Here is a 24,279-nt window from a genome sequence, read left to right as displayed (position 1 = left end):
TCTTTTATTTTTTCCAAATTTTCTTTTCACAATCTGCAAGACGCTTAGGTGGATGTCGCAAATTCCTCCCTTTTCACATGTGCAAGCAATTCAAAATATTTTGCTACTTAATTTCCGAATCAAGCACAATGTAATTTTTAGCCATCAGCTTGGTCGAATTTATATCACCACGAGCTCATCTTAATTAAGCTCAAAACTATCCGCTCGAGTCCATCCACTATTGGTCCAATTAAAAAATGCAACGCATGACTGATATAAAATAAATGTGCATATGCATGAAAACTAATTTAACGATTTTTGACGAGAACTAAACTGGTTCTCATTTTTTGTGTAGAAATGGAAAATCAAAATTTAGGTGTCAACATTCGATAGTGAGCACATATCGAAAATTTCATTGTTGCTACGACTTTGTCTTTTGGCGATGTGCGTTTAGGTTTTGCATCTCCAACACCATCACCGAATAGAGTAAAAAAGTTGAACGAGTATGTAATTGATACGAGCAAAACCTTCACAAAATTTCTCTATTATCGTTCTAAACTAGATATATTCACCGATAAAACCAGAGGACGGTGAAATTTCGAAAATATACACGCAATAAATTTCAAATCTAAACTAGATCAGGACATAAGTTTTCTAAAAATAAGAGAGAAAAATTTTCAGATCTAGATTAAATCGGAGGAGAAAAGCTTTCAAATGAGAGGAAAGCAAGAAAAGGATGAGGCGGAGGGAGAGAGAGAGAGTCGGGAAATGTTAGCGGCGGCTAGGGTTTTGGTCTTTGTGGGGCGAGGGGAGCGGTGGGTGTGGCGTGGGAGAGGAGGATTTTATTTTTTATTTTTTTAATATTAGATTAGTATTTGGAATCGTTCAGAAAGCATATGCTCTCCACCCAGAAAGCATATGCTCTCCCACCAACTGTTTACATTTGTTTATCTTGGCCTCTGTGCGCAGCAGGAAGCCATCCTTCTCTTCATTTTTGCCTATCAGACTTCCATGGAGAAAGGGCAGAGTCTGAGCCAGGCAAACAGAGCCATGCTCGTTGCAGAAAAAAAAGAGAGCACTGAGGGAGCATCCTCTCCTTCACCCTGCTCTCCGAAACCCACCGAAGGAGGTGGCGGCCGATATGACGTGTTCTTGAGCTTTAATGGCAAAGATACCCGAAAGGAATTCACCGATCACCTTTACCAAAGACTGAATATCGCAGGAATTTGCGTGTTCAGGGACTGTGACAGCATCAGAAAGGGCGAGGAATTTAGTCCCGTGCTTCTCAATGCCATCCAATGTTCCAAGATTTCTATCCCCATCATCTCCCAACGTTATGCTTCGAGCAAATGGTGCCTCCGCGAGCTTGTTCATATAATGGGTTGCAAGAAGAGCAAGTCACAAACAGTTCTGCCCATTTTTTACAAAGTGGATCCATCGGACGTGCGGCATCTGGGGGGAAGTTTCGGGGACGCCTTCCGTTCGCGTATGCATCGTTTCGATGAGAAAGATATCAATGAAGGGCAACAAGCACTTAAAGACGTGAGTGACTTACATGGATGGAAATCCGATGAAGTTGCTAACGGGTACTTCTCTTCCACCTATTTCTTTTTCTTGAATAAGTAAGTTTTCCTATTCATGCAAAAGCGATGAAACATGGATGATATGCTCGCAAAAAAAAAAAAAAAAAAAATTCCCCAAAATCCCATTGAACCACCATGGTACTCCCCAATATGTTCCCAGAAACTAAATCAGCAACTACTAAAACCTAGTATCCTTTATTGCCCAAGAATTTTACAATTCTCCCCTACAGAGCAAAAAACAAAGAAGAGACAACCCCTCCGGCCAATACTATCAATCACTTGAAAAAAAATGCCTAGAAATGATTGCAATGCTTAATCGTTCGAAGACCACCAAATAAAACCAACATCCTGTTGCCAGCGGGGATTGGCTCAGTTGATAAGGATCAGATTAGCATGGACCATGTCTAGGTTCATAGTCTCTCATTGTTTTTGTTGCTTGACAGGCACGAGGGAGAATTGGTAGAACTGGTGGTCGAAACTGTTCAAAGAGAGTTACGGGAAGATTTTTCTCTACTTGTTCCGAAGGAACTAGTTGGACTTGATGGTCATCTGAAGGAGATTATGAAACGGATAGACATTCCTTCCGGCCATACTAGAATGATTGGAATCTCTGGCATGGGCGGGATAGGCAAGACAACTCTTGCCAAGTGCATCTACAATCAACTCTCGAATAAATTTGATCATGTCAGCTACATTCCAGATGTTCGAGAAACTGCCCATCTCCAAAAGATTGAGTATCTACAGAGTCGGCTAATATATGAGATACTACACGAGAATATTCCAGTGTCTACAGTTGATGTGGGCACTAATATCATCAAATCTAGGTTATCGGGAAAAAAGGTTCTCATTCTCTTGGATGATATAGATGATGACGCTCAGCTAGATGCGTTGGCTGGAGAACGTAACTGGTTTGCTTCGGGAAGTATTATAATTGTTACAACTAGAAATAAAACTGTTCTTGATCAAGCTAAATTCCGTGTAGACTACGAGCATGAAATGAGTGAAATAGATGAGGAGAATTCTTTGGTTTTGTTTAATGCACACGCATTTCGTATGGACTATCGTTCGAGTGACCTTGTGGGTATATCTCGTGATATTGTAGCCACCATGGGCGGGCTTCCTTTGGCTCTCGTGGTTATTGGTTCATACTTGTATAAAAAACCAATAGGCATATGGGAAGAATTGTTGAGGAAATTGGAAGAGAAACCATATAAAGATGTCAAAGAGAGATTGAGGATAAGCTATGATGCATTAGAAGATGGACATAAAGAGATTTTCCTAGATATTGCTTGTTTTTTTATTGGCGAAAAGAAGGAACTCGTCATGTACATGTGGGACATCTGTGGCTTCTATCCAAGAGGAGGAATTCATGAGTTGGTACTGAGGTGCTTAATAAAAATTGGAGATGATGGTGAGTTAAGAATGCATGATCAACTACGAGATCTTGGTAGGAGCATTGTTCGCGAAGAACCATCGCCCGAGAAACGTAGCAGACTATGGGAGTTTGAGGAAACCTACGATGTACTAAACGAAGAAAAGGTAACATATGGCACTCCCTTTTCTTTAAATCTCCCTCATATTTTTGTACATTTAGCATGACTATTCAATTTTTGTAAGTAGTATAAACAGATGCTCCTACCTTTGAGGAAAAAATCTAAAAATTATAAGTACTCCAGCGATTAAGAAGTTACATTATTTAGTTGAAATTCAAATTCATTGACATAGGTTACATATGTCGAAAGTTTAATCTACAATTATTTTAAGATCTTTAGCTATGATTCCACACGAAAAGCTCGTTTACTAAAATCATGTAACTTTCATATCCGCTTGATAAAAATGATAACTTTAAAGACTGCAATAATAGATGGATAATGCGTGCTAATTATAATAACTAAAATTATGCAAAACAGTGACATTGAAAAAAAAATAAAAAATCTCACGCTTATCAAGTGTGCTTGCTTTCTAGTACGGCGGAAAGTATTGTGGTGCTCCTATTACATTTCCTTTTTTTTTTTTTTTTTGGTGTAAGTGCTCCTATGATTTTTTTTTTCTTTTTTGGTCGGGAAGAGCTCCTATGACTTAGGAAAACAATTTTTGATATGTTTTTTTTTTCTCAATTTTGATTTCGTAGATACCTGCTCCTCTACTAGTTTATCTATCTCTTCTCATTCTTCTTTCCTCTTAACAAGATACGATAGAAAAATCTTATTAATAATAGGATAATCGGACTATTTTTTAAGGTTTTATTACGTTGAACTTGTTCATCTCATGAATTAGGTTAGGTGTGTTATGATAAAGAGTGCATTTCTTTCTTTCTTTCTTGCATTGCCGTTGTCTTTTGGTTTTCACTTTTCTTAATAAACATTTCTTTCCTCTCCAAGTTGTTTTATATTTTATATATTTTTTGCTTATTATTATATTTGATACCTTATTATTTGTCGTATACCAATTTAACCATGAACAGACTTTTCAAACTAAGTTTATCTTTTACTTGAATTGTCAATGTTCGTGTCATTTCATTATTCAGTGTTAACCCTAGTTCATTTACATGATTCGATATCACACTATTTGTTTAAGTCAATAACTATTCTCAACATTATCAAAAAGAGCACACCATATGAGTGTTTGAAAATGAATAAAAGTCAAATCTGCTGGAGCAAAGATAAATGTTGAAAGATGCTAATTAGTTTAGGAAAAAATATAAAAAATGGTCAGATGATTTCAATTTGATTTTGGAATATTTATGGGAATAATTTCCAATTTTCTTGACTATTTAATTTATGATTTTATCTATTTTATCATATCCTACTACTATACGTGACTTTTGTAAAATATATGTGCATCGCGTGGAAACTTTTGACAAATTACTATGAGTATAGTATACTAATCTCTCTTGATTATGCACATATGGATAGGCAAATCATGTTCTTTCGACAGATGGTTATAATTTATCAACTAAGACTTCTTAATCTTTTTCTTATCAAGAAATCCATGTAGGAAACCGCAATCGAAAGGGGCCTTCAATTCCAAGGCCATCTGCGTATAACTTCCACATGCATCAATTGTCTCCAGCATTACTTGCCACATACATCCTTTGACAGTTGTTTGGGAGCGATTTCTCTTTTAATCTCCTCACCAAAATCACTTCAAAATTAAGTTCATACTTAATCGAATTAATTTTGAATTAATATACGGACTGTTTTCGCCATGTAGCTCTTAAGCACTCTAATCTTTCATATTGCCTCAAGTTAAGCACATAGTTTACAGGTGAAGTTTCAGTTTTCAAGACAACGATTAGACACTTTACAAGAATTGTCAATGAATTGAAAACCGGGTGCTTCCTTATCTACTTAACAAGGGGGGCACTATCAAACAAATTCTTTCAAAAAGCTAAAGGTAAAACATTGAGGTGCGTTTGCCTTAGATTTGTTAATCAGGAGGTAATTCTTTTGTATTTTCATGTCAAGATTTAATGTATCATTTAATTTCAAACAATTATCAAACAACCAAATGGGAGTTTACCCACCGAGAGTAGATAGTTGACCAATCATAGGAGTTCAAGATTTAAATAAGCAAAAAATAGGAAGTTAAAAATCATTTTGGACACTTATTTGATTGATTTGATATACAGGGAACTGAAATGATCCAGGCAATTTCTCTCGGCCACCATTGGTTCGATGACCAGAAATACACAAAGCAACACTTTGAAAAGTTACCAAAGTTAAGGTTCCTTCACTTGTCGCGTGGGGCTTTAAGTGGAGACTTTAACAAAGTGTTTTCTGGACTAAGATGGTTTCGGTGGAATGTCCCCAACTCGTTTCTTTCGGTAACTAATTTGGATCTATCGAGATTAGTGGTGCTAAATTTGTCAAGCAGTGGGATCACAAATGATTGGAGTGGATGGTGTTCAATCACGGTAAGATGGGAAAAAGACATCCTCTGGGATTTTTATCTGTTTTGTTTTATTTTTTCATCAAGTCCTTTTTTTTTTTTTTTTTTTAACAGTTCGTTCTCCTTTTGTATAGGAGGCAAAGCAGCTGAAAGTTCTTGATCTTTCACATTGCTGGAAATTGAGATGTACTCCTGATCTCTCAGCCTTCCCAAAGTTGGAGATTCTCATCTTAAAAGGTTGTTACGAACTGGTTCAAGTCAACCCTTGTATTGGCGAAGTCAGGAGCCTCGTTTCTTTGGACTTGAGTCGCTGTAGCCATCTCAAGGTGCTACCAAGAGAAGTGGGCGAATTAGAAGAGCTCAAAGAACTTGTTTTAGATTCCTCCGGTATTATAGAGATTCCTATGTCAATCGGTTCTCTGCGGAAGCTAGAGAAACTCAGTGCTTGTAATTGTGAGTCATTGAGAAAAATCCCTAGCTCAGTTGGGAATTTACAGAAGTTGCAGCATCTAGACATTCGTGAGTGTGCAATATCCGATCTACCAGAAAGCATATGTAATCTTTCTTCTCTCCAACGTCTTGGACAAGGAGGCAGTATGGAGCTTCGGTTGGTGCCAGAGCTTCCTTCTGGCTTAACACATCTGTCACTCTCTTGTCGGGGTCCCAACTTGCCACAGCTTTCCCGCCTAGACCACCTGGAAGAACTTGATATTTCATGGAAGCGATCTACTTGAACACATATCATAGTTTCCCTCGAGAACCTTGAAACTTTGTGGTGCCTCAACTCATTTGTTAAATGATCTGTCAATTGCAGCCAAAGAGCTTTCCAAGAAGACGGCCGAAGTTTTATTTGGAAGACTTTTGAGTGCAAAACAGGGGTGTTCATTAGTGTGTACCATCATCTCTGATCTAATTATGTCGAGAAATTCATATATTGGTGTTTTGCGATAATCTCACTTTTTTGTGCAGCAGGAAAGCATCTCTCTTGATTTTTGCCTATCAGACTTCCATGGACAAAGGGCAAAGTCTGAGCCAGGCAAAACAGAGCGACGCTTGTTGCAGAAGAAAAACCAATTTAAATTCAAAACTTAATGTCAATCAAGATCACGTCTGGCTTTTACCAAGAGGGGTCCCAGTTGGCGCCACTTTGACCTGGCTTGACCAAGGTTGACCTACGTTGATCAAATTTGACAAAAATTAACCAAAATTGACTAGGGTTAATCAAGATTCACACTCGAAGCAATCGAAGATTTGATCAAAGTTGGTCAAGATGAAGAATCTTAGTTGAAATAGGATCATCTCTATCTCGTCCTAATCTCATGCATCTAATCCAATCTACCGCTAATCTCTCATCTCCCACACATGCACACGGATCACTCTTATCTCACATTCTCACCCACCACACGGAAGATCAATGAACAAGAAAAACAGACAGTGTAGAGGACTGGGTCCGTAAATCCCGTGGATCAAGCTTTAGGTCCTTGTTCGTGACCAAACCGATTCGGTGTGAACAATCGGTGAAGGTACAAATCAAGTCAGTTGGCAAGCACACGCGGTTATCACTGAAGCCTAAACTTGTGCCAAGCTATTTTGAAATCTGAAGATGGCCCATTGCGGGAGAGAATGTAATAAGGTTACGGATTAAGTCGTCAAAGCTCACCGCTTCCGATTAGGTTACTTATCCCCCCATCTGTCTTTTAGAATTGCTATGCTTTGAAGGATGTATCGGGTCCACTTAGACTTTTACCTAATGAGTATGCAAATCTTTATTCGACAAAAAAAAAAAAAGGAAAAGAAAAAAGAAAAAAATTCCCACGGATCAAGTGTACTTCATTTTTATTGGGTAGATGACCCTAGCCTGGACTTTAGTGTTTGAGTTTATTTTGATTCAATCAAATCACTTTAGACTAAAGAAAAAGGGTCCAAAAGGGATTCGATGAGTTCTTATCTCTGCCATCATCTGGTGTTGATTATTGATATTCAATAAATCCAGAATCTGTCAGAAGGCATATGCTGTCCACCCAAAAAGCATATGCTCTCCAGCCAACCTTTATTGACCTTTGTTTATCTTTGATCTTTTTGTGCGGGCAGAAGGGCATCCTCTCTTCATTTTTGCCTATCAGACTTCCACGGAGAAAGGGCAAAGTCGGAGCAAGGCAAACAAAGGGATGCGCCGTTTCGTTTCGGGTCGTTCCTTTGCGGTGCTTGCTGTGCCGATTCTTCTCTCCGTGCTTGTATTCATTCGTTTCATGAAGAAGAAAAAGAGCGCAGAAAAAGAGACCAGTGAGGGTGCATCCTCTCCTTCGTCCTTCCATCCGACACCCGCCGGAGAATCCTCTCCTTCGTCCTTCCATCCGACACCCGCCGGAGAAGGTAGCGATCGATATGAAGTATTCTTGAGCTTTGATGGCTCGGATACTCGAAAGGAATTCACCGACCACCTCTACCGTAAACTGGTCGCCGCAGGAATTTGTGTGTTCAACCATAACAGCATCCCAATCGGCGAGGAGTTTGATTCGCGTCATCTCGATGCCATCACAAGGTCTGAGATTTCAATCCCCATCATCTCTGAAAATTATGCTTCAAGCAAATGGTACCTCCGCCAGCTCATTCATATCATGGACCGCTATAAAAGCGAGTCACACAGAGTGTTGCCCATTTTTTACAACGTGCGCCCATCGGATGGGTGGCATCTAATAGGAAGTGTTGGGGATGAGAAGGATATCCAAGAAGGGCGACAAGCACTTGAAGAAGTGTGTCGCTTGAAATATGAGGAATATGCTATCGGGTGCGTTACTTCCCCCCGTGAACTTTTGTTTTTACATAAGTAATTTTTTTTTTAATTCATGCAAAACCGATGAAATCTGGATCAACCACTTCCACTATAAGCTCACAGAAGACCCCCAAAATATTCCAATGAGCAACCATAATGCCCAAGACAACAAACACGAGTGTTCCTCAATATGTCCCCTGAAAACTAAACCAACAACAACTAAGCCTAAAGTTTCCCATAGTGCCAAAGGATTTTACAGTTGTCTCCGGCATAGAGCAAAAAACAAAGAACGACAACCCTTCTAGCCAGTAGTATCAACCAATAATCAATATGCCTACAAAGGATTCCAATGCTTAGTCTTCCCGGGCTTGAACGCTACCAAATAAAACCAACCTCCTATTGCCAACGAAGATTGGCTCAGTTGATAAGGATCAGATTAGCATGGACCATGTCTAGGTTCATAGTCTCTCATTGTTTTTGTTGCTTGACAGGCACGAGGGAGAATTGGGAGAACTGGTGGTCAAAACTGTGCTAAGAAAGTTACGGAAAGATTCTCCTCTATCTGTTCCGAAGGAACTAGTTGGACTTGATGGTGATCTGGAGGAGATTATGGAGTCGATAGACATTCCTTCCGGCCATGCTAAAATGATTGAAATCTATGGCATGGGTGGGATAGGCAAGACAACTTTTGCCAAGTGCATCTACAATCAACTCTGGAATAAATTTGATTATACCAGCTTCCTTCCCGATATTCGAGAAACTACCAAGCGCCATAATATTGAGTATCTACAGAGTCGACTGATATCTGAGATACTACACGAAGAAATTCCAGTGTCTACAGTTAGTGCGGGAGCTAATCTCATCAAATCTAGATTATCGGGGTTAAAGGTTCTCATTCTTTTGGATGATATAGATCACAAAGATCAGGTAGATGCTTTGGCTGGAGAGTGTAACTCGTTTGCTTCAGGGAGTATAATAATTGTTACAACTACATACAAACATGTTCTTTATGACCCATACATCATGTGGGAGATGAAAGTACTCGATAAAATGAATTCTTTGATTTTATTTAGTAGACATACATTTCACACGGACCATCCTTCGAGTGACCTTGCGGACATATCTCAGGAGATCGTATCATGCATGGGTGGGATTCCTTTGCTTCTTGAGATTATAGGGTCATGCTTGTATGGAAGGGAATTAATGGTGTGGACAGAAGTGTTGAATCGATTAAGGACAAAAGGGTTGAATCGATTAAGGAATGTGCCACTTGGTGTAGTCCAAAGCATATTGGAGATAGCTTATGATGTATTAGAAGATAGAGACAAGGAAAATTTTCTCGATATTACTTGTTTCTCTATGTTTAAAGAGGGCAAATTGGCCATGTACATGGGGGACAGCCGTGGGTCTTATGCAAGCCATGGAATTGAACAGTTGAAGCTAAGAGGCTTAATAAAAATTGAAGATGATGGTAAATTAACAATGCATGATCAACTAAGAAATCTTGGATGGGACATTATTCACTGTGGAATGCTGCCCTGGAAATACAGCAAACTATGGGTCGACGAGGAAGCCTTCAGAGGACTGACGGGAGAAAAGGTAAACATATTGAACTATTTTTTCTTTCCCACTCCCTCATATTTTCATCAAGTTTGATTTGATCAATTCTAATCTTAGCACGGAATGGATGCTCCTGCTTCTTAGAAAAAAAAATCTATTTAAACATGGATTCATGTCCGTAGATTAAACGTGATAGCCCGTTTGGATTATAAATATTCTAATGAGAAAAAGGTTATGTTATTTCGTTGAAATTCATTGATATAACATCACATCTGCAAATAATAATTTTACAATCAATTTAACATCTTTTAATTATTATTTTACAATAAGATCCCACTTATTGAAAGCACGTAATTTTCATATCTAGTTGAAAATATTGATAATATGAAGGACTATAGTAATAAATAGAGATGAAGTATAAATATCATAAATCCAAGGGTTAATAGTATGAACACCCCCAAATTGGTACACACGTGATAAATTTATCCCCAAACTAATATATTGATCACCAAAAACTCAAACTAGTATAACCATGACAAATTTACCCTACGTTATTTAATGTCAGATTGGGTTAATATCACAAAAAAAAAAAAACACAAAGCGATACGCCTATGATAAACGTAAGGTACAAACTTCAAACTAGTACACCCGTTAACTGTTACGTATCATGCAACTTAGCAATTTGATGGTAAAATCAAACGAAAACTAATAGATAGTAAATTTATCATATGTGTGTCAATTTGAGATTTTCTGTGGACTATTTTTAGGTAAATTGTCACAGGTGTATCGGTTTGAGATTTTTCATGGTACTAACCTTAAATCAAATAAATGAAGATTTGTTATGCAAACTGACATATGTACCTTCAACCTTTTTTGTCGTTGGTAAAAACAAATAAGTATATCTCTCCAGAAACTTTCGGATGACAGAGTGAGTTTGCGAAAAGATATCGCCAGCATTTGTATGTTTTAATAGGTTCCATGTATTTTGCCCGAATAAAAGTGAAAATGCATGCGCTACAAAATTTTTAAGAAGCAAGAGGTAAAGCATTGAGGTGCGTTTCACTCAGATTTTTTAGAGCAAGAAGCATTTTTTCCTTATTTCATGCCCAAAGCTAAAATACTGTTCAAATTTTAAAAGATCATACCAAAAGAAAATTTAAATTAAATTGTGTGTTTACGTGTTAACACTTACGTGCCGAGGTTAGAAAGACGACAAATCTTGCGAGTCCAATAATTTTCAAAACGCAAAATCTGAGAAAGTTTAAAAGTCAATCCAAACACTTAGTTTTTTTCTTTTTATTTGCTTTGATTGTACAGGGAACTACAATGACCGAGGCATTTTGTTGCGACGAATTCTGTGACGATCCATTTTCATATTATGCGAATTATGGGTCGGCTAACCATCTCCAGACATACACAAATGGGCAAATTAAAAAGCTAAGGCTCCTCCGATTGAGGGATGAGACATCAAGCGGAGACGTAAACGAATTATTTTCTGAAGTAAGATGGCTTCGGGCGATTTGCATGGAATACAGTCCGTTTTATTCGGCAACCAATTTGCATCTACCGAAGTTAGTGGTCCTGCATTTGTCACACAGCTACATCACAGATGATTGGAAAGGATGGAGCTCAATCACTGTAAGATTGGAAAAAGATATCCTCTGTGATTTTTTGTTTGCTTTGTTTTGTTGATGAACTCATTTTTTTGACAGTTTATTCTCCTCTGTATAGGTGGCAAAGCGGCTGAAAGTTCTCCAGCTCGAATATTTCGATTCTTTGAGATGCACACCTGATCTATCAGCTTTCACAGATTTGGAAATTCTCATCTTCAAAAATTGTGGAAGATTGGAGGAAGTCGACATCTCTATTCGCAAAGTCAAGAGCCTTGCTTCCTTGGACTTGAGTGGATGTGGCTGTCTCAAGAAGCTACCGGGAGAAGTGGGGGAGTTAGAAGAACTAAAAGAACTTATTTTAAATTCTACTGGTATTACGGAGATTCCTATGTCGATTGGTTCTTTGAGGAAGTTGGAGAAACTAAGTGCTCGTGATTGTGAAAGATTGGAGGAAGTCCACATCTCTATTGGCAAAGTCAAGAGCCTTGCTTCCTTGGACTTGAGTGGCTGTGGCTGTCTCAAGAAGCTACCAAGAGAAGTGGGGGAGTTAGAAGAACTAAAAGAACTTATTTTAAATTCTACTGGTATTACGGAGATTCCTATGTCGATTGGTTCTTTGAGGAAGTTGGAGAAACTAAGTGCTCGTGATTGTAAATCACTGAGAGAAATCCCTAGCTCGATTGGGGATTTACAGAATTTGCGACATTTGGACATTAGTGAATCTTCGATTGAAAAGCTACCCAGTGATATTGAAAGGTTAAAAACGCCTAATCTCTCAGCTTTGCCAGACTTAGTGATAATCTTGAGAGACTGTTACAGATTGAAGCAAGTCCCCCCTTCTCTTGGCAAAGTCAAAAACCTCGTTTCCTTGGACTTGAGTGGCTGTGGCTGTCTCAAGAAGCTACCAGGAGAAGTGGGGGAATTAGAAGAACTAAAAGTACTTATTTTAAATTCTACTGGTATTACGGAGATTCCTATGTCGATTGGTTCTCTGAGGAAGTTGGAGAGACTAAGTGCTCGTGATTGTAAATCACTGAGAGAAATCCCTAGCTCGATTGGGGATTTACAGAATTTGCAATCTTTGGACATTAGTGAATCTTCGATTGAAAAGCTACCCAGTGATATTGGAAGGTTGCAAAAATTGCAGAGGCTACATCTGAACTCCTGCCGTCATTTGTCTGGGGAAATTCCAACGGAAATGGGTGACTTGTCTTCGCTCGAGATTCTTGAAATCACTGAAGCATTGATATCTGACTTGCCAGAAAGCATCCGAAATCTTTCTTCTCTCCAATGCCTTAACCTACGGGGCTGTCACAATCTTCGGTTGCCGCTGGAGCTTCCTTCCGGCTTAAAATATCTTAATGCTTCTTATCGAGGTCCAAGGTTGCCAGATTTTTCTTGCCTAATCCACCTAGAAGAACTTGTTCTTTCATGGAAGCGATCTACTTGAATACATGTGGGAGCCTTCCTCATGACCCTTCAAATTTTGTGCTGCCTAAACTAGGCAAAGCAGCAATTAAAAGGTATTTGCTGATCAACTCATTTTTTGACTGCTTATTCTCCTTTGTATGGGCGGCATTCGGTTCTCTTAGGAGGCCGTAGAAACTGAGTGCCCGGTCTTGTCGATCATTGGGATAAATCCCTAGCTCAATTGGAGATTCACTGAATTTGCAACATCTGGACTTTTTAAATTCCTTTCATGAGCGCTTTTACGTGCGGAAAATTGGACTAATTGTAGATATCTTCTTTAAAACAAACACCTTTCAATTCTCTGTCATGATCGGAAACCCTGTCAAAGTTTCTTCTTGTTCCCTCGAGCATCAATTCCCAGTAAGTGCGAGAAACTGAGCCAACTGGAGTGTCCCGAGGAGTTTTGATGCTTTGAAGATCCAAAAACTTGATCAGGTCTAAACATCACATACCTGAATGATTGTTGATGTAGTTTTGTCAATTGAATCTGTTTTCTGTATGCACATTAGGTTCTACCTCTCTGCTAATGAAATATGACCAAATGCTGAATTTTTCGGTATGTTATCCTGATGCAGAGTTTTTCGATGCATTTGCGTACTAATGATATCACTCCCGAACTTGACGAGGCTCCATAGAGGGAGGTATGGACTTTGCCAGTCTCACCATAACTACGAAACAATGACTTGTGTGCTTGTACTATTTGAGCTGTGGATTTTTCACCTGAAAATTGATATATACAAGGATGCATGATGACAATCTCCTCCATTTTCTATCGGTTTATTAGCGCGATGATATCCTTTGTCATTGTCGGATAGGTTTCCGATTTGATAAGATCAGTTCTCATGAATGCAGCCTCGAATTTGTGAAGATGAAATTCGCCTCCTCGCAAACTACCCTGTACTGCTGATTTTGCTAGTCGCACGTAGCGAAAATAACCAAGTAACAAGTAAACTTTTCTGTTATGTGGGATAGGCACTTCCCCTTTTCGGCTTAATCTTATTGGCATCAGTTCTGTTCCCAAACACAAACAAGGAAAATTTTCCTAGTTGCTTTCTTCTCCCTAGTCTGTTGTTTTCTTTTTCATCGGCCAGCTAATGAAGCCTCTGTCCATTGCGGTCCAACTGTGAACTAATCAGAGACATCTGAAATGGATTGTGTGGCAAAACATGTCTCGAGAATGATGCTACAAGCTTAGGGCGCGCATGGCAACACTTCTACTCTAAAAATCAACTTTTAAAGTAGAAATTCTACTCGAGAAGTGTAGTCATGCGCGCCCTTAAGTGTCTTTATCTATTGATATAATTATTTGATCTTTCCTTTCTGTGTAGATTCAAGCTGCTTTTCATGAAACTCGGAGAAAGTCCCCAAACACCAACGGGACGGATATGTCGGCAGAAATGAGCTATGTCATGAGACATCATGGGAAGGCGTTTATCATGTGCTCCGTGTTGTTAATACTCTTCTCGTGTGCAGGCGGGATCTCAGAATGCTTGTAGAAAGACTGCAGGTGCAGGCTCTGTATGTGAAGTTAAGCACAAACTTAAAGTCAAATTTGTCAACAAGATTGCAATTTTGATGTCCACTTCCATCCACAATTCTGTGACCGGAAGACTCTTTTCATGTAAAAAAGCGAATTTCGTTGGTACCAGCAAATAATCTGTCAATTGCAGCCAAGAGTCTCAATGAAAAGGTTTCCAAAAGGAAGATTGAATGCAAAATAAAAGTTTTTGTTAGGGTGTGTTCATTCATTCCTATGGTCTGGTCACGTTGAAAAAAGTTCATATTTTATAAATTTGCAATCACTTTTATCTTCAAATCTCGAACTAGATTCATGTGCAGACCAAAATAAAATAAAATTGATCGATTTACGCATGACTTTATAAAGCGGGAGAGACGCAGCCACACATTTTCGTACTCGAAATCGAACTTTCTTTAGCGTTGGCTACAATTGAAGATCGATATAAAAAAAGTTGCCTAGAAGTTGTCACCTACATTTTCGCCAACAAGTCTAGCGTACATTTCTGTTAACTTGACAAGAATATGATAATCGTGAAAGGAAAATGGTATATATATCATATAGACGAATATGAGAGAGAGAGAGAGGGGGGGGGGTACGAATTCAGCCATTTATGCAAGTGCCCAAACCCATTGCCTTAGGCCCTTCAGAAGTCAAACCCATCAAACATTTACACCAACCATCAAATCCACGGATGCAGTCCAGACCACTTGAGCCACCCGGCGAAGGGGCTCTAGGGTGCGCATGGCAATATTTTTGTTTCAAAAATCAACTTCTAGTTAGAAGTTGAATTTTTTTATTCCTCCTCAGAAGCATAAGTTGATTTTTCTACTTTTGCTCCAGAGATTGATTCCTAATCAGAAAAATTCGTTTGGTAATGGTTGAAAATTTCTAATTTTGGAAGATTATTAACAAAAAAAACTCTACGTAAAAGTATTGTCGTCGGCCGAAAAATTTTTACTTCATTTTTATTTTTTTAAAATTTATTTTTAAAAAATTATTATTAAAATATTAATTACTTTGTAAACATAAAAAAATTATTATTTAATTTTTACTCGGGAGATTGGTAGTGTTGGCGGCGGTCGACGAAGGTCGGCGGTGGGCGGCGATCGTGGAGGCATGGATGGGAGAGAGAGGCGTTGAAAATGAAAATAGGCCGAAGTGAGAGAGATATTGATTTTGAGAGGTTTCTACTTCTAAAAGATAAGTAACTTTTTTTAACGTCCGGAATTGAATCAAAAGCAACTTTAAAAGTAGAAATTTAATATTGCATAACTAAACGGATTTCTACTTCGGAAGTTACATTATCAAATGGATTTCTACTCCAGAAACACTTCTGGAGCAGAAATTCATTTCCAAACGTGTTGCCATGTGCGTCCAACAAAACACACATATAGCACGTACACTAACCGCACCAAGAAATCCTCTCCGAGAAGTGAAATTAAGCACCACCTTTGATTTTGGGTTATAGTTCATACTCCCTATCGATGGGAAGACACGGGACCATGGTTTATATTTTGGGCCCGTACTTTATTGTTAGCTTGGACTTGAATTCACGAATAGTTGTTAAATAGCTTGTATATAATCTCTTTCTCTTATAACAAGAGGTGGGAATGTTAGTTGCAATGGAATCCTCTGCTGAATGTAACCCTAATTTAAGATGAACCAAGATAAACCTTGTGTCTCGATTTTCATTTTTCTTGCCTTCACTCTTAGTTTTTGTTGTGATTGTGCGCCTAATTCTAACGTATTGTTGGTCGCTCGCCACCTGGGAGCCTCCTTTGTTCCATTTCTCTGCCTGGAAGCCCGAAGTGCTCATCTCTCACTTAATACTTCTTCACCTGCTCTGTACTAGATTATAATGCTCGAAGTTTAATAGTTAAAAGATACTAGCACGGTACTCGTAGTCTTATTTTTCTGTTGTCTCCTTGGACTTTACTCAAATTTTCCGGAGCTCGAGACAGGTCCAAGTAGCTTCTGCAGCCAAGTTGGAATCTACAACTATTAAAGCATATATTATATTGGTCGTATTAACAATTCAAATACTTAACATGAAATAATTAAATTTCAGAATATCGATTAAACATGACAGGAGAAAAGTCGCTAGTAAAGTCAATATATTGACTGTACAGTTTATTTTACTCAGTTGCGTAACCAGTGCCTAGGCATTTGTTAAAAAACCGTTGACAAAGTAATACCTTTCTACTTTGATTATCGTACGCTATAATGTACTTTAGTGAAACTGTCGTACTATTTATAACAACCAAAAAGGTAAAAAGGTAATAAAAAGATAGCACATTGTTTGTTGATTTAGGAAAGAATTGGAGGGGAAAGATGTCATAATATTTAAGCATAGTGTAGTAGGAAAATTATGAATAGCAACGAAAGATTGATGCGTCTTTTATGAAAAGTGGATGGAGTAAATTGCACAACTTGAAAGTAAATATTTAGGAATGGTTTAAAAATCACATGGAACTAAATAAAGCCCAAAGATGACATTAATAGACCGAAGTTTAGGGACGACTAAAGTCCTTTTCCCCTTATCTACATGTGTAGAAGAGCCAATAAGCATGCGGCCCTATTGGTAAAGCGATTGGGAGATAGGAATGCTAGTATCATAGGTACGGTTTTCATATAATCAACAAAAGAAACAGAGTAAATGTTAGAGATAGGACAGAAAGAAGCTTTATTGACTTTCTTTTTGTTAAAAAAAGAAGCTTTATTGTTGGGTTGACGATTATGAATAGATTGATGACCTAGGAGTTCATATAATGATGAATCTGTATTGTAAATTATCACTATTATCTCGCTAGCATTATTTATATTACATTAATATATATTAAATAAACATATAATGGCATAAGAATATGTTTTGCATATGTATATGTTGATGAATAGATGAATCAAAAGATGTGCTCTTGTCAATGTAAATGATATAGCCCAAGTTATAGGGGAGAAGAGATTCTCTTTTCCTCCCGAGAAACACGAACTTTGTTGGTATGAACTAAAAATGAATTAAACTTTACCAAAAAAAAAAAAAACTAAAAATGAATTAAAGAAAATAGTAATCAATATTCATTTGGTTTCGGTATAGTGTAAATAGAAAAAAAAAATCATCAATGGGATTACAATCATGATTTACTATACAGTAACCGACATTCCCAATCATTCCATGTAATTTGCAACTCCAACGGTATTTTAGGTATTCTTGTTGAATTTATTTCATATTACGCATGTCATTCATGAAATCAAACAGTGTAATAGAACCTATCATGCACATAGCCATGAACACACACACACACATATATATATATCCGGGCGCATAACTCACAAGCCTTTCCACACCTCAAAAGCCGCTCGCAATGGCACATCAGAGGACATGCGCCACCGGGATTTCCGAACATCGGCACGAATTGAAGTTTCGAATTCACTTATGCGCAAATTTCTCTCCTCAGAAAAAAACACCAAGACAGCACAAACATTGATAATCTTGTAGCTCAATCAATCCCGACGAATCATAGACGGTAGCTGGATCTGAGAACGCATACAGATGCGAAGAATTGCGGAAGAACCAACTCACCTACCATTAAGGAAAAGATGTCCGATCGAAGGTTGACTTCATGAACACAATGCCATCTGGCGGGTCGAGCAGCCATAAGCAGGTTTGGCCTTTCTTTATGCTGGTGGAAAAGATTGACATGAGGAGGTGAACTAACTAAAGAACCAATCAAGGACATCATCTTACTAATCTCTCCCAAACGTAGCCCAAAGGCAAGTCACCAACTTTATCATCACAAACCCTAATTCAACCCAGCATTTCTTGCTATATAAACTCCAATCCCCTTCCTCTCAGCCCGACAATCTCAAGTCCTTGAGCCTATCACGACATAGTATCGATTGCCCACTTGCCAATATGGCTTCTTCCTCAAAGAGCTTTTCTCTCTTCAGTGCCCTAATTTTTTCTAGCATGAACATGAGCTTCGGAGCTCGTCATCTGCTGCAAGCAACCATGCCATCCACGCCGACTCTTCCCACCATACCAACTTTACCGAATCCGGGGTCAATGCCGCCACTACCAGCCATGCCGACATTACCTAAGCTAGCCATACCGCCCATGCCTACTATCCCGACCACCCTGCCTCAACCCACATTGCCGACACTGCCCGTCACCCAGCCGACGCTGCCCAAGGTTACTCCACCGCCGCTTCCGAGCTTACCCACCGTGCCGACCACCTTGCCGCCGATGCTGAGCATCCCTAATTCTCTCCCTAAAATCCCCTCTATTCCTTTCCTCACCCCACCTCCAGCCACAAGCCCCTAAAGATTTTAGTACCATTGATCCGTCGTTTGTCTCAGCGTGTTTTCTATTAGATTTTTTTTGCATGTTAATTTAGTATGAGACATCTCTTGGGATTCTATTTGTTTATGTTTGGTGCCATGTATCCCCTACCTCTATGATATTTATTGATCACACATTACTTTGCTTATGATTTATTATGTTCTTTCGTTGCTTCCCCAGCTCATTATTACGTCATGTATATTCAATCGGTCTAATTTCAGCTGAAACTATGCGCGGCCTATAACTGTAAATTGCAAGCAAATCTTTTCCAGTGACAAGTTCATGAGTTTCTGTTCATTAGTAAAAAGATTCAGATAGAAGTGCACCTTAGAAGTCAGTCCAGACAGAACAACTTTTGAAGTCTCAAAATTGATTCTAGTGACGGGCTTCTAAGACGAGCACGTGACACGTCAATATGCTCTCGGGTCATTTGCTCCCAATTCAACTTTTTTTTTTGGTGGTGAAAGTAAGATATATATAGATTGAAAAGGCGCTAATGACAAACCAAACCTCTGCCACACGCTATCAAAGTGTTGCAAGAAGCATAAGGGCAGCACGGGTTAGCAGAAACAGAAAAACAAAGAGCTACGTAAGGTAGCAGCTACAATACACAAAGCGGAGCCTGTGTATCCTATATATGCAGCTATACAAGAAAAACAGAGGCCAAACAAGGCGGCCAAAAGTAGCAACGAGAAGGTTCGAACCTCCAAACAAAATTAGTCAAAAATAGCCGATGAGATGTTCCAAGAAGCTTGAATCCTTCGATTTCTGTGGGTGTCATCAACATGACTGAAGGTGAGACCCTTGTCCTTGACAACCTTCTGAAGGTGCTCCTTGAGTTCTGAAATATTGAGTTGCTTGTTACAGAAAAGCATATGATTCCGTTCCGTGCAAATCATGTAGTAAAGGGGTGAGAAATAAATATTGAGTTGCTTGCTAGATTCTAGCAATGCATCGGCGGAAAGATTGTCTCCGAATGTGACTTTTGTTTTGTCAAGGAGCGTTGCGCCAAGCCAAGTTGCACTTGGCCGACCAAAATAGAGCAAGGGCATTTGTAGTTCTACAATCGAAAAATAAATAATCAACTGAGCCAGGCCTGCAATTACAAAACGCACAAGAGCCTTCCGCAATACGCACAAGAACTCCCGGTTCAGCTTTGAGCTCTCCCGAAGGCCAAAATGACTACTACTGTCACGCCTCGATCCCCAGGCCCGCGACATCCCTACCAAATGGCCTCGGGTCATAAAGGACGTCGTCCTAGGCACGTCGTCAACCCATTCCTTTTTTCTTATCTTTTATTAGGCGCATGCGGAACGTCCAGCTCCCAAATATTAATTCAATCAACGGGGATAGATAAGCAGGAGATCACATCAATCAAATCACGATAGTTCAATAAATACCATCTTGTATTTATTTATCTTTATTAACCCAAAGAAGTGAAATATCTACAAGCTCCTTCTTCGGGCAACTTTCTACAACCCTCGAAGATACCAAGTTGGAATTGACACGGCTCCCAAACTACTCCAAAAAGGTTCATGTCTACTTCCAGTTCTCCACGGCTAAGGGCTTGAAAATGGTTAGCGACAACGGGATGAGAAATAAATCTCGGTGAGTCAACGCCTAATCTCGGCCAGGGTGTTGATTCGCTCGGACATCCTAACAAATAGTCGTATCAAGTATATACTTCACCCACATGCAACTTGACCGGTCTTTAGCCATGCATAATGTGATGCAGATGACTTAACAGTTCAACCAACCAATTCAATGCATTTGCAAATCATCACGTCATTTGCATGCACATGACATAACACGAAGTCCAATTATTAACAGATGATGCCACATGGCCCGGCACCGTGCCTAGCACACTAGACAGTTGGTGCTCTACTGGCGGGACCAGACATCATCCCATTACTTCGGCAATGGCGACTACTATGCCAGTGTAATTTTGATCGACACGGCATGGCATAGCAAGTATTCCAAAAGGAGCGTCGGTCCGTCACGAGTGCGACCGATATCTGATCAACCCAACGATACTGATTGACGTGCATCTGACAAGTCGTGTAATTCCAATTGACACAGCACGATCTTGCCAGGGACAACCATTACGTGATCATTCAAGCGCATCCGATAACAACCAATCAATTTCTTATCTTTACACTTAGCCGGATGCTCATACGATCACGATCAAAGACTCGGCACCGGGCCGTTTTCATGCTAAAAGTATACAATTTGCTTTCACTCGGTTCGCATGGATGCACAAATTATCCACCAGACTTTGAATCTAGAAAACGTGGGACTAACACCCACAATTTTCGCCCATAATATCCAACACACAAAACCAAGCACCCGGACATGCAATCAGGAAATTAGCCAACATCTTTCAACAATCTGACCATTAAGGTTAATCCAAATTTATAAAACAAATATTGAAAGTCCAACTCGGCCAACAATCAATGTCCACTCGGCTATGTGTTATCGCTCTCTCGCAATTATATACCGGTAATCACTGCCCAAACAATCGGTTTAATTTAATCACCAAATAGCCCCGGACAACCTGGCTAACAGATCGACTTAATTAATCGTGGCCATTTAACTTCAACCTAGTCTCTATTTAAATTGGTCACGATTAAGCTACCTAAATGCCCTATTAAACTAATTACACTAAGTGCAATTAGCGCCTCAATTGGGGTTTAGGGATTTAACTCACATATTAAACTAGCTCGGGTGGTCTCGGCAACGACAACGAACTCGGCTCGGCTCGGCCCGGCATGGCGATCGACGACTTGCGGTCAACTCGAAACCTCGGGGTCCTCAAGCTTCAAGACTCGGCCAAAGTGTTCATAAGAGGTGACGACTATCCTTGAAAATCCTCGGGCATGAACAACGGACGCAGCCCGGACTCTCGACCCACGAACTCGACCACTTGGCCCAAAATCTCGGCCACAAGCTAAGTCACTTGGGCTCACGGGCTCGGCCATGGTTTAGGAACATCAACACTTGGGCCCGAACACAAGGCCAACTTGCCCGATATATGGCCTAAGCTCATGGGCATACGGCCCGGCACAGATTGGCACACGGTCGGGCAAGGCGTGGATACGGCCAGCTCGGATCGCGGATGCGGCCAACACGGAGCTCGAACGAGGTCGGCACGGAACTCAGGCGCGGTCGGGCATGGCTCAGAAACGGCCGGCACAGAGATCGGACGTGACCGGAAGAGATCGGGGCTGGGTTGTTCCAATTGGGTTCATCGCAGTCTGTAGGCGGTGGCGCGCATAGGCTCGGGCCGGCGTTGGGGGTTGGTAACGACGAGAGGTGATGATGGTGAAGGGCGTAGGGCGAGGGAGGACCGCAACTAGGCTGGAGGTGGTTTGGTGGTTGCTCGTATAGCTGGTCACGTCCGGGCTTGAGGTGGCACAAGCAACCGGCGGACAAGGACGGGATGGCTAGCGGGGTTGGTGATTCGTATTGGTCCTCGGGGTTGAGCAGAGGATGAGGAGGAGGCTGCGATGCTCGAGTCTCGCGAAGCCAACGACGACGACGGTGACTAGAGGTGGACGGGCGACGAGCTTGCAGCGACAGCGGCGCAAGGTAGAGCTACGGTGAAGGCCGGTCGGCGGTCTTGCTGCATGAGCAAAGGCGAAACAAGAGCGGCTTCAATGGGGGCGTCGTACCGGAAGACCAAAGGAAGAAGAAGAAGAAGAAGAAGAAGAAGAAGAAGAAGAAGAAAGAGAAGAGAGCACATGGGGGGAGGCTGAAGGAGAGAGAGAGAGGGAGGAGAGAGAAGATGATGGTGATGGGTTGGTGGTGGAAAAAGGTGAGGTTGACATATGGAGCCCACCACATTTGAATTTCTTTGACTTTTGTGCATAATTGAGGGGTGAAAGTGTTATTTGGTATTTTAGGACAGAACGAAAATTTGGCGCACTGGACGGAGGGTAATTTAGTCATTTTACAGGCTAGGCTCGGTTAAAATTAGGCTTAGGTATGAGGATTAAAAATCCTAAAACGCGATGACTACGATTTTTGAAACCTAACCTAAACCGATCGACAAATCGGGAACCGTCCAAAATTCTTCTCTTAATTCCTTACGATCCAAAATTTTATATCGACGGAAATTCAATAATAATCATTTTTATTGAATTCGGTCTCTGTACTGAGGGTCTAATTTCCAAGGTGCCACAATTCTCCCCACTTTAGGGAATTTCGTCCCCGAAATTACAATACAGCCTACAACTCCTCAAAAGATAAGGATAGCTACTCCTCATAACTTTTTCGTTCTCCTAGGTAGCTCCTTCGGTTCTGTGGTATTGCCAAGCCACCTTGACTAGTGAGATTGTCTTGTTCTAGAGCACTTGCTCTTTCCCATCCACGATCTTGACTGGACGCTTAATGTATGACGCTCTTTCATCTCGCTCAATTTCTTCATAACTTAGCATGTGAGTGGGATCTAGTTCATACTTCGTTAACATTGACACATGGAACACATTATGCACCTAAGCAAGCCTCGGCGGCAACGCAAGATGATAAGCTAAAATTTCAATCCGCTCCAAGATCTCAAAAGGCCCAACATACCTAGGGCTTAGCTTCCCTTTCTTGCTAAAACGAGATGTCCCTTTCATGGGCGATACCTTCAGAAAGACATGGTCGCCTACTTGAAACTCCGGAGGTCTGCGCCGCCTATCGGCATAACTCTTCCAACGACTTTGAGCCATCCTCGGTCCGTCTCCGATGACCTTGATAGCTTCCATAGACTGGTCTACCAACTCAGGACCGGTGATCTTCCTTTCACCCACTTCATCCCAATAGATTGGTCATGCATGCTCTGCCATACGGAGCCTTAAACGGTGCCATCCTAATACTCTGCTGATAGCCGTTGTTGTAGGCAAACTCAACCAAGCATAACTATTCTTCCCAACTGCCTTTGAAATCCAAAATACATGTCCTTAGCATGTCCTCCAAAGTCTGGATTGTCCTTTCAAACGGCCATCTCGTATGCGGGTGATAGGCCATACCGAATTGCAGCTTCCTTTCCAAAGCGGTTTGTAGACTTTTCCAAAATATGGCAATGGACTTGGGATCACGTTCCCAAGTGATCGTCACTAGCATTTCACACCATCGTACTATATATGGCGCATATAAGTCAACATACCTGCTTAAAGTGAGGTCCTTTCATACATCTATAAAATGAGCAGACTCCATCAATCTACAACCCAAATCGAATCATCGTCTCTCTGATTCCTTAACAACTCCATCATAAGGTCCATTGTGAAAGGCTCCCACTTCCACTCTGGAACATTATGTGGCGGCAGCAATCCACCAGACTTCCAATGTTGCATCTTGACTTGCCTGTACATCCAACACTTCACTCGTGCTTAGCTATGCCCGGTGTCCCACCATTCCACTAGTAATTATGTCCCAAACTTTTGGTACATCCTTGTGCTAACTGGACTAATACTATAGCAATTGCGATAGGTGTCCTATGATATTTCTTTCTTGTCAAAAGTAATCCCCTTGTGGTCAATAACTCACCTAACTATGTAACCCTCCTACGCTTC

At 40.3% G+C, this 24,279-nt stretch overlaps 2 protein-coding genes across 2 annotated transcripts; both read left to right on the top strand.

Moving 5' to 3' along the window:
- Positions 1 to 894: 894 nt before the first annotated feature.
- On the top strand, positions 895 to 6,256 carry LOC115757165 (disease resistance protein RUN1). The gene is made up of 4 exons (XM_030697282.2): positions 895 to 1,565; positions 2,006 to 3,101; positions 5,194 to 5,478; positions 5,588 to 6,256. Exons 1-4 carry the CDS (start codon positions 898 to 900, stop codon positions 6,185 to 6,187), a joined length of 2,649 nt encoding a protein of 882 aa, XP_030553142.1. The 5' UTR covers positions 895 to 897; the 3' UTR covers positions 6,188 to 6,256.
- A 1,365-nt stretch (positions 6,257 to 7,621) lies between these two features.
- LOC125315228 (disease resistance protein L6-like) lies at positions 7,622 to 11,579 on the top strand. Its single transcript, XM_048279670.1, has 4 exons — positions 7,622 to 8,241; positions 8,718 to 9,825; positions 11,104 to 11,265; positions 11,499 to 11,579. Exons 1-4 carry the CDS (start codon positions 7,622 to 7,624, stop codon positions 11,577 to 11,579), a joined length of 1,971 nt encoding a protein of 656 aa, XP_048135627.1.
- The last annotated feature ends 12,700 nt before the right edge of the window (positions 11,580 to 24,279 follow it).

This window comes from Rhodamnia argentea, chromosome 5 (assembly GCF_020921035.1).
Source record: "Rhodamnia argentea isolate NSW1041297 chromosome 5, ASM2092103v1, whole genome shotgun sequence".
Lineage (NCBI taxonomy): Eukaryota > Viridiplantae > Streptophyta > Magnoliopsida > Myrtales > Myrtaceae > Rhodamnia > Rhodamnia argentea.
Note: the sequence above shows the minus strand (reverse complement) of the source record. Positions and strands in the feature narration are given on the sequence as shown.

Excerpts from the sequence above, each read along its gene's own strand:
- LOC115757165 (XM_030697282.2), top strand. The coding sequence starts at position 898 with ATGCTCTCCCACCAACTGTTTACATTTGTTTATCTTGGCCTCTGTGCG. Across the intron at positions 1,566-2,005 it reads TCCGATGAAGTTGCTAACGG|GCACGAGGGAGAATTGGTAG; the intron begins GTACTTCTCTTC and ends GTTGCTTGACAG. Across the intron at positions 5,479-5,587 it reads GTGGATGGTGTTCAATCACG|GAGGCAAAGCAGCTGAAAGT; the intron begins GTAAGATGGGAA and ends CCTTTTGTATAG.
- LOC125315228 (XM_048279670.1), top strand. The coding sequence starts at position 7,622 with ATGCGCCGTTTCGTTTCGGGTCGTTCCTTTGCGGTGCTTGCTGTGCCG. Across the intron at positions 8,242-8,717 it reads TATGAGGAATATGCTATCGG|GCACGAGGGAGAATTGGGAG; the intron begins GTGCGTTACTTC and ends GTTGCTTGACAG. Across the intron at positions 11,266-11,498 it reads ATGAGACATCAAGCGGAGAC|TTTATTCTCCTCTGTATAGG; the intron begins GTAAACGAATTA and ends TTTTTTTGACAG.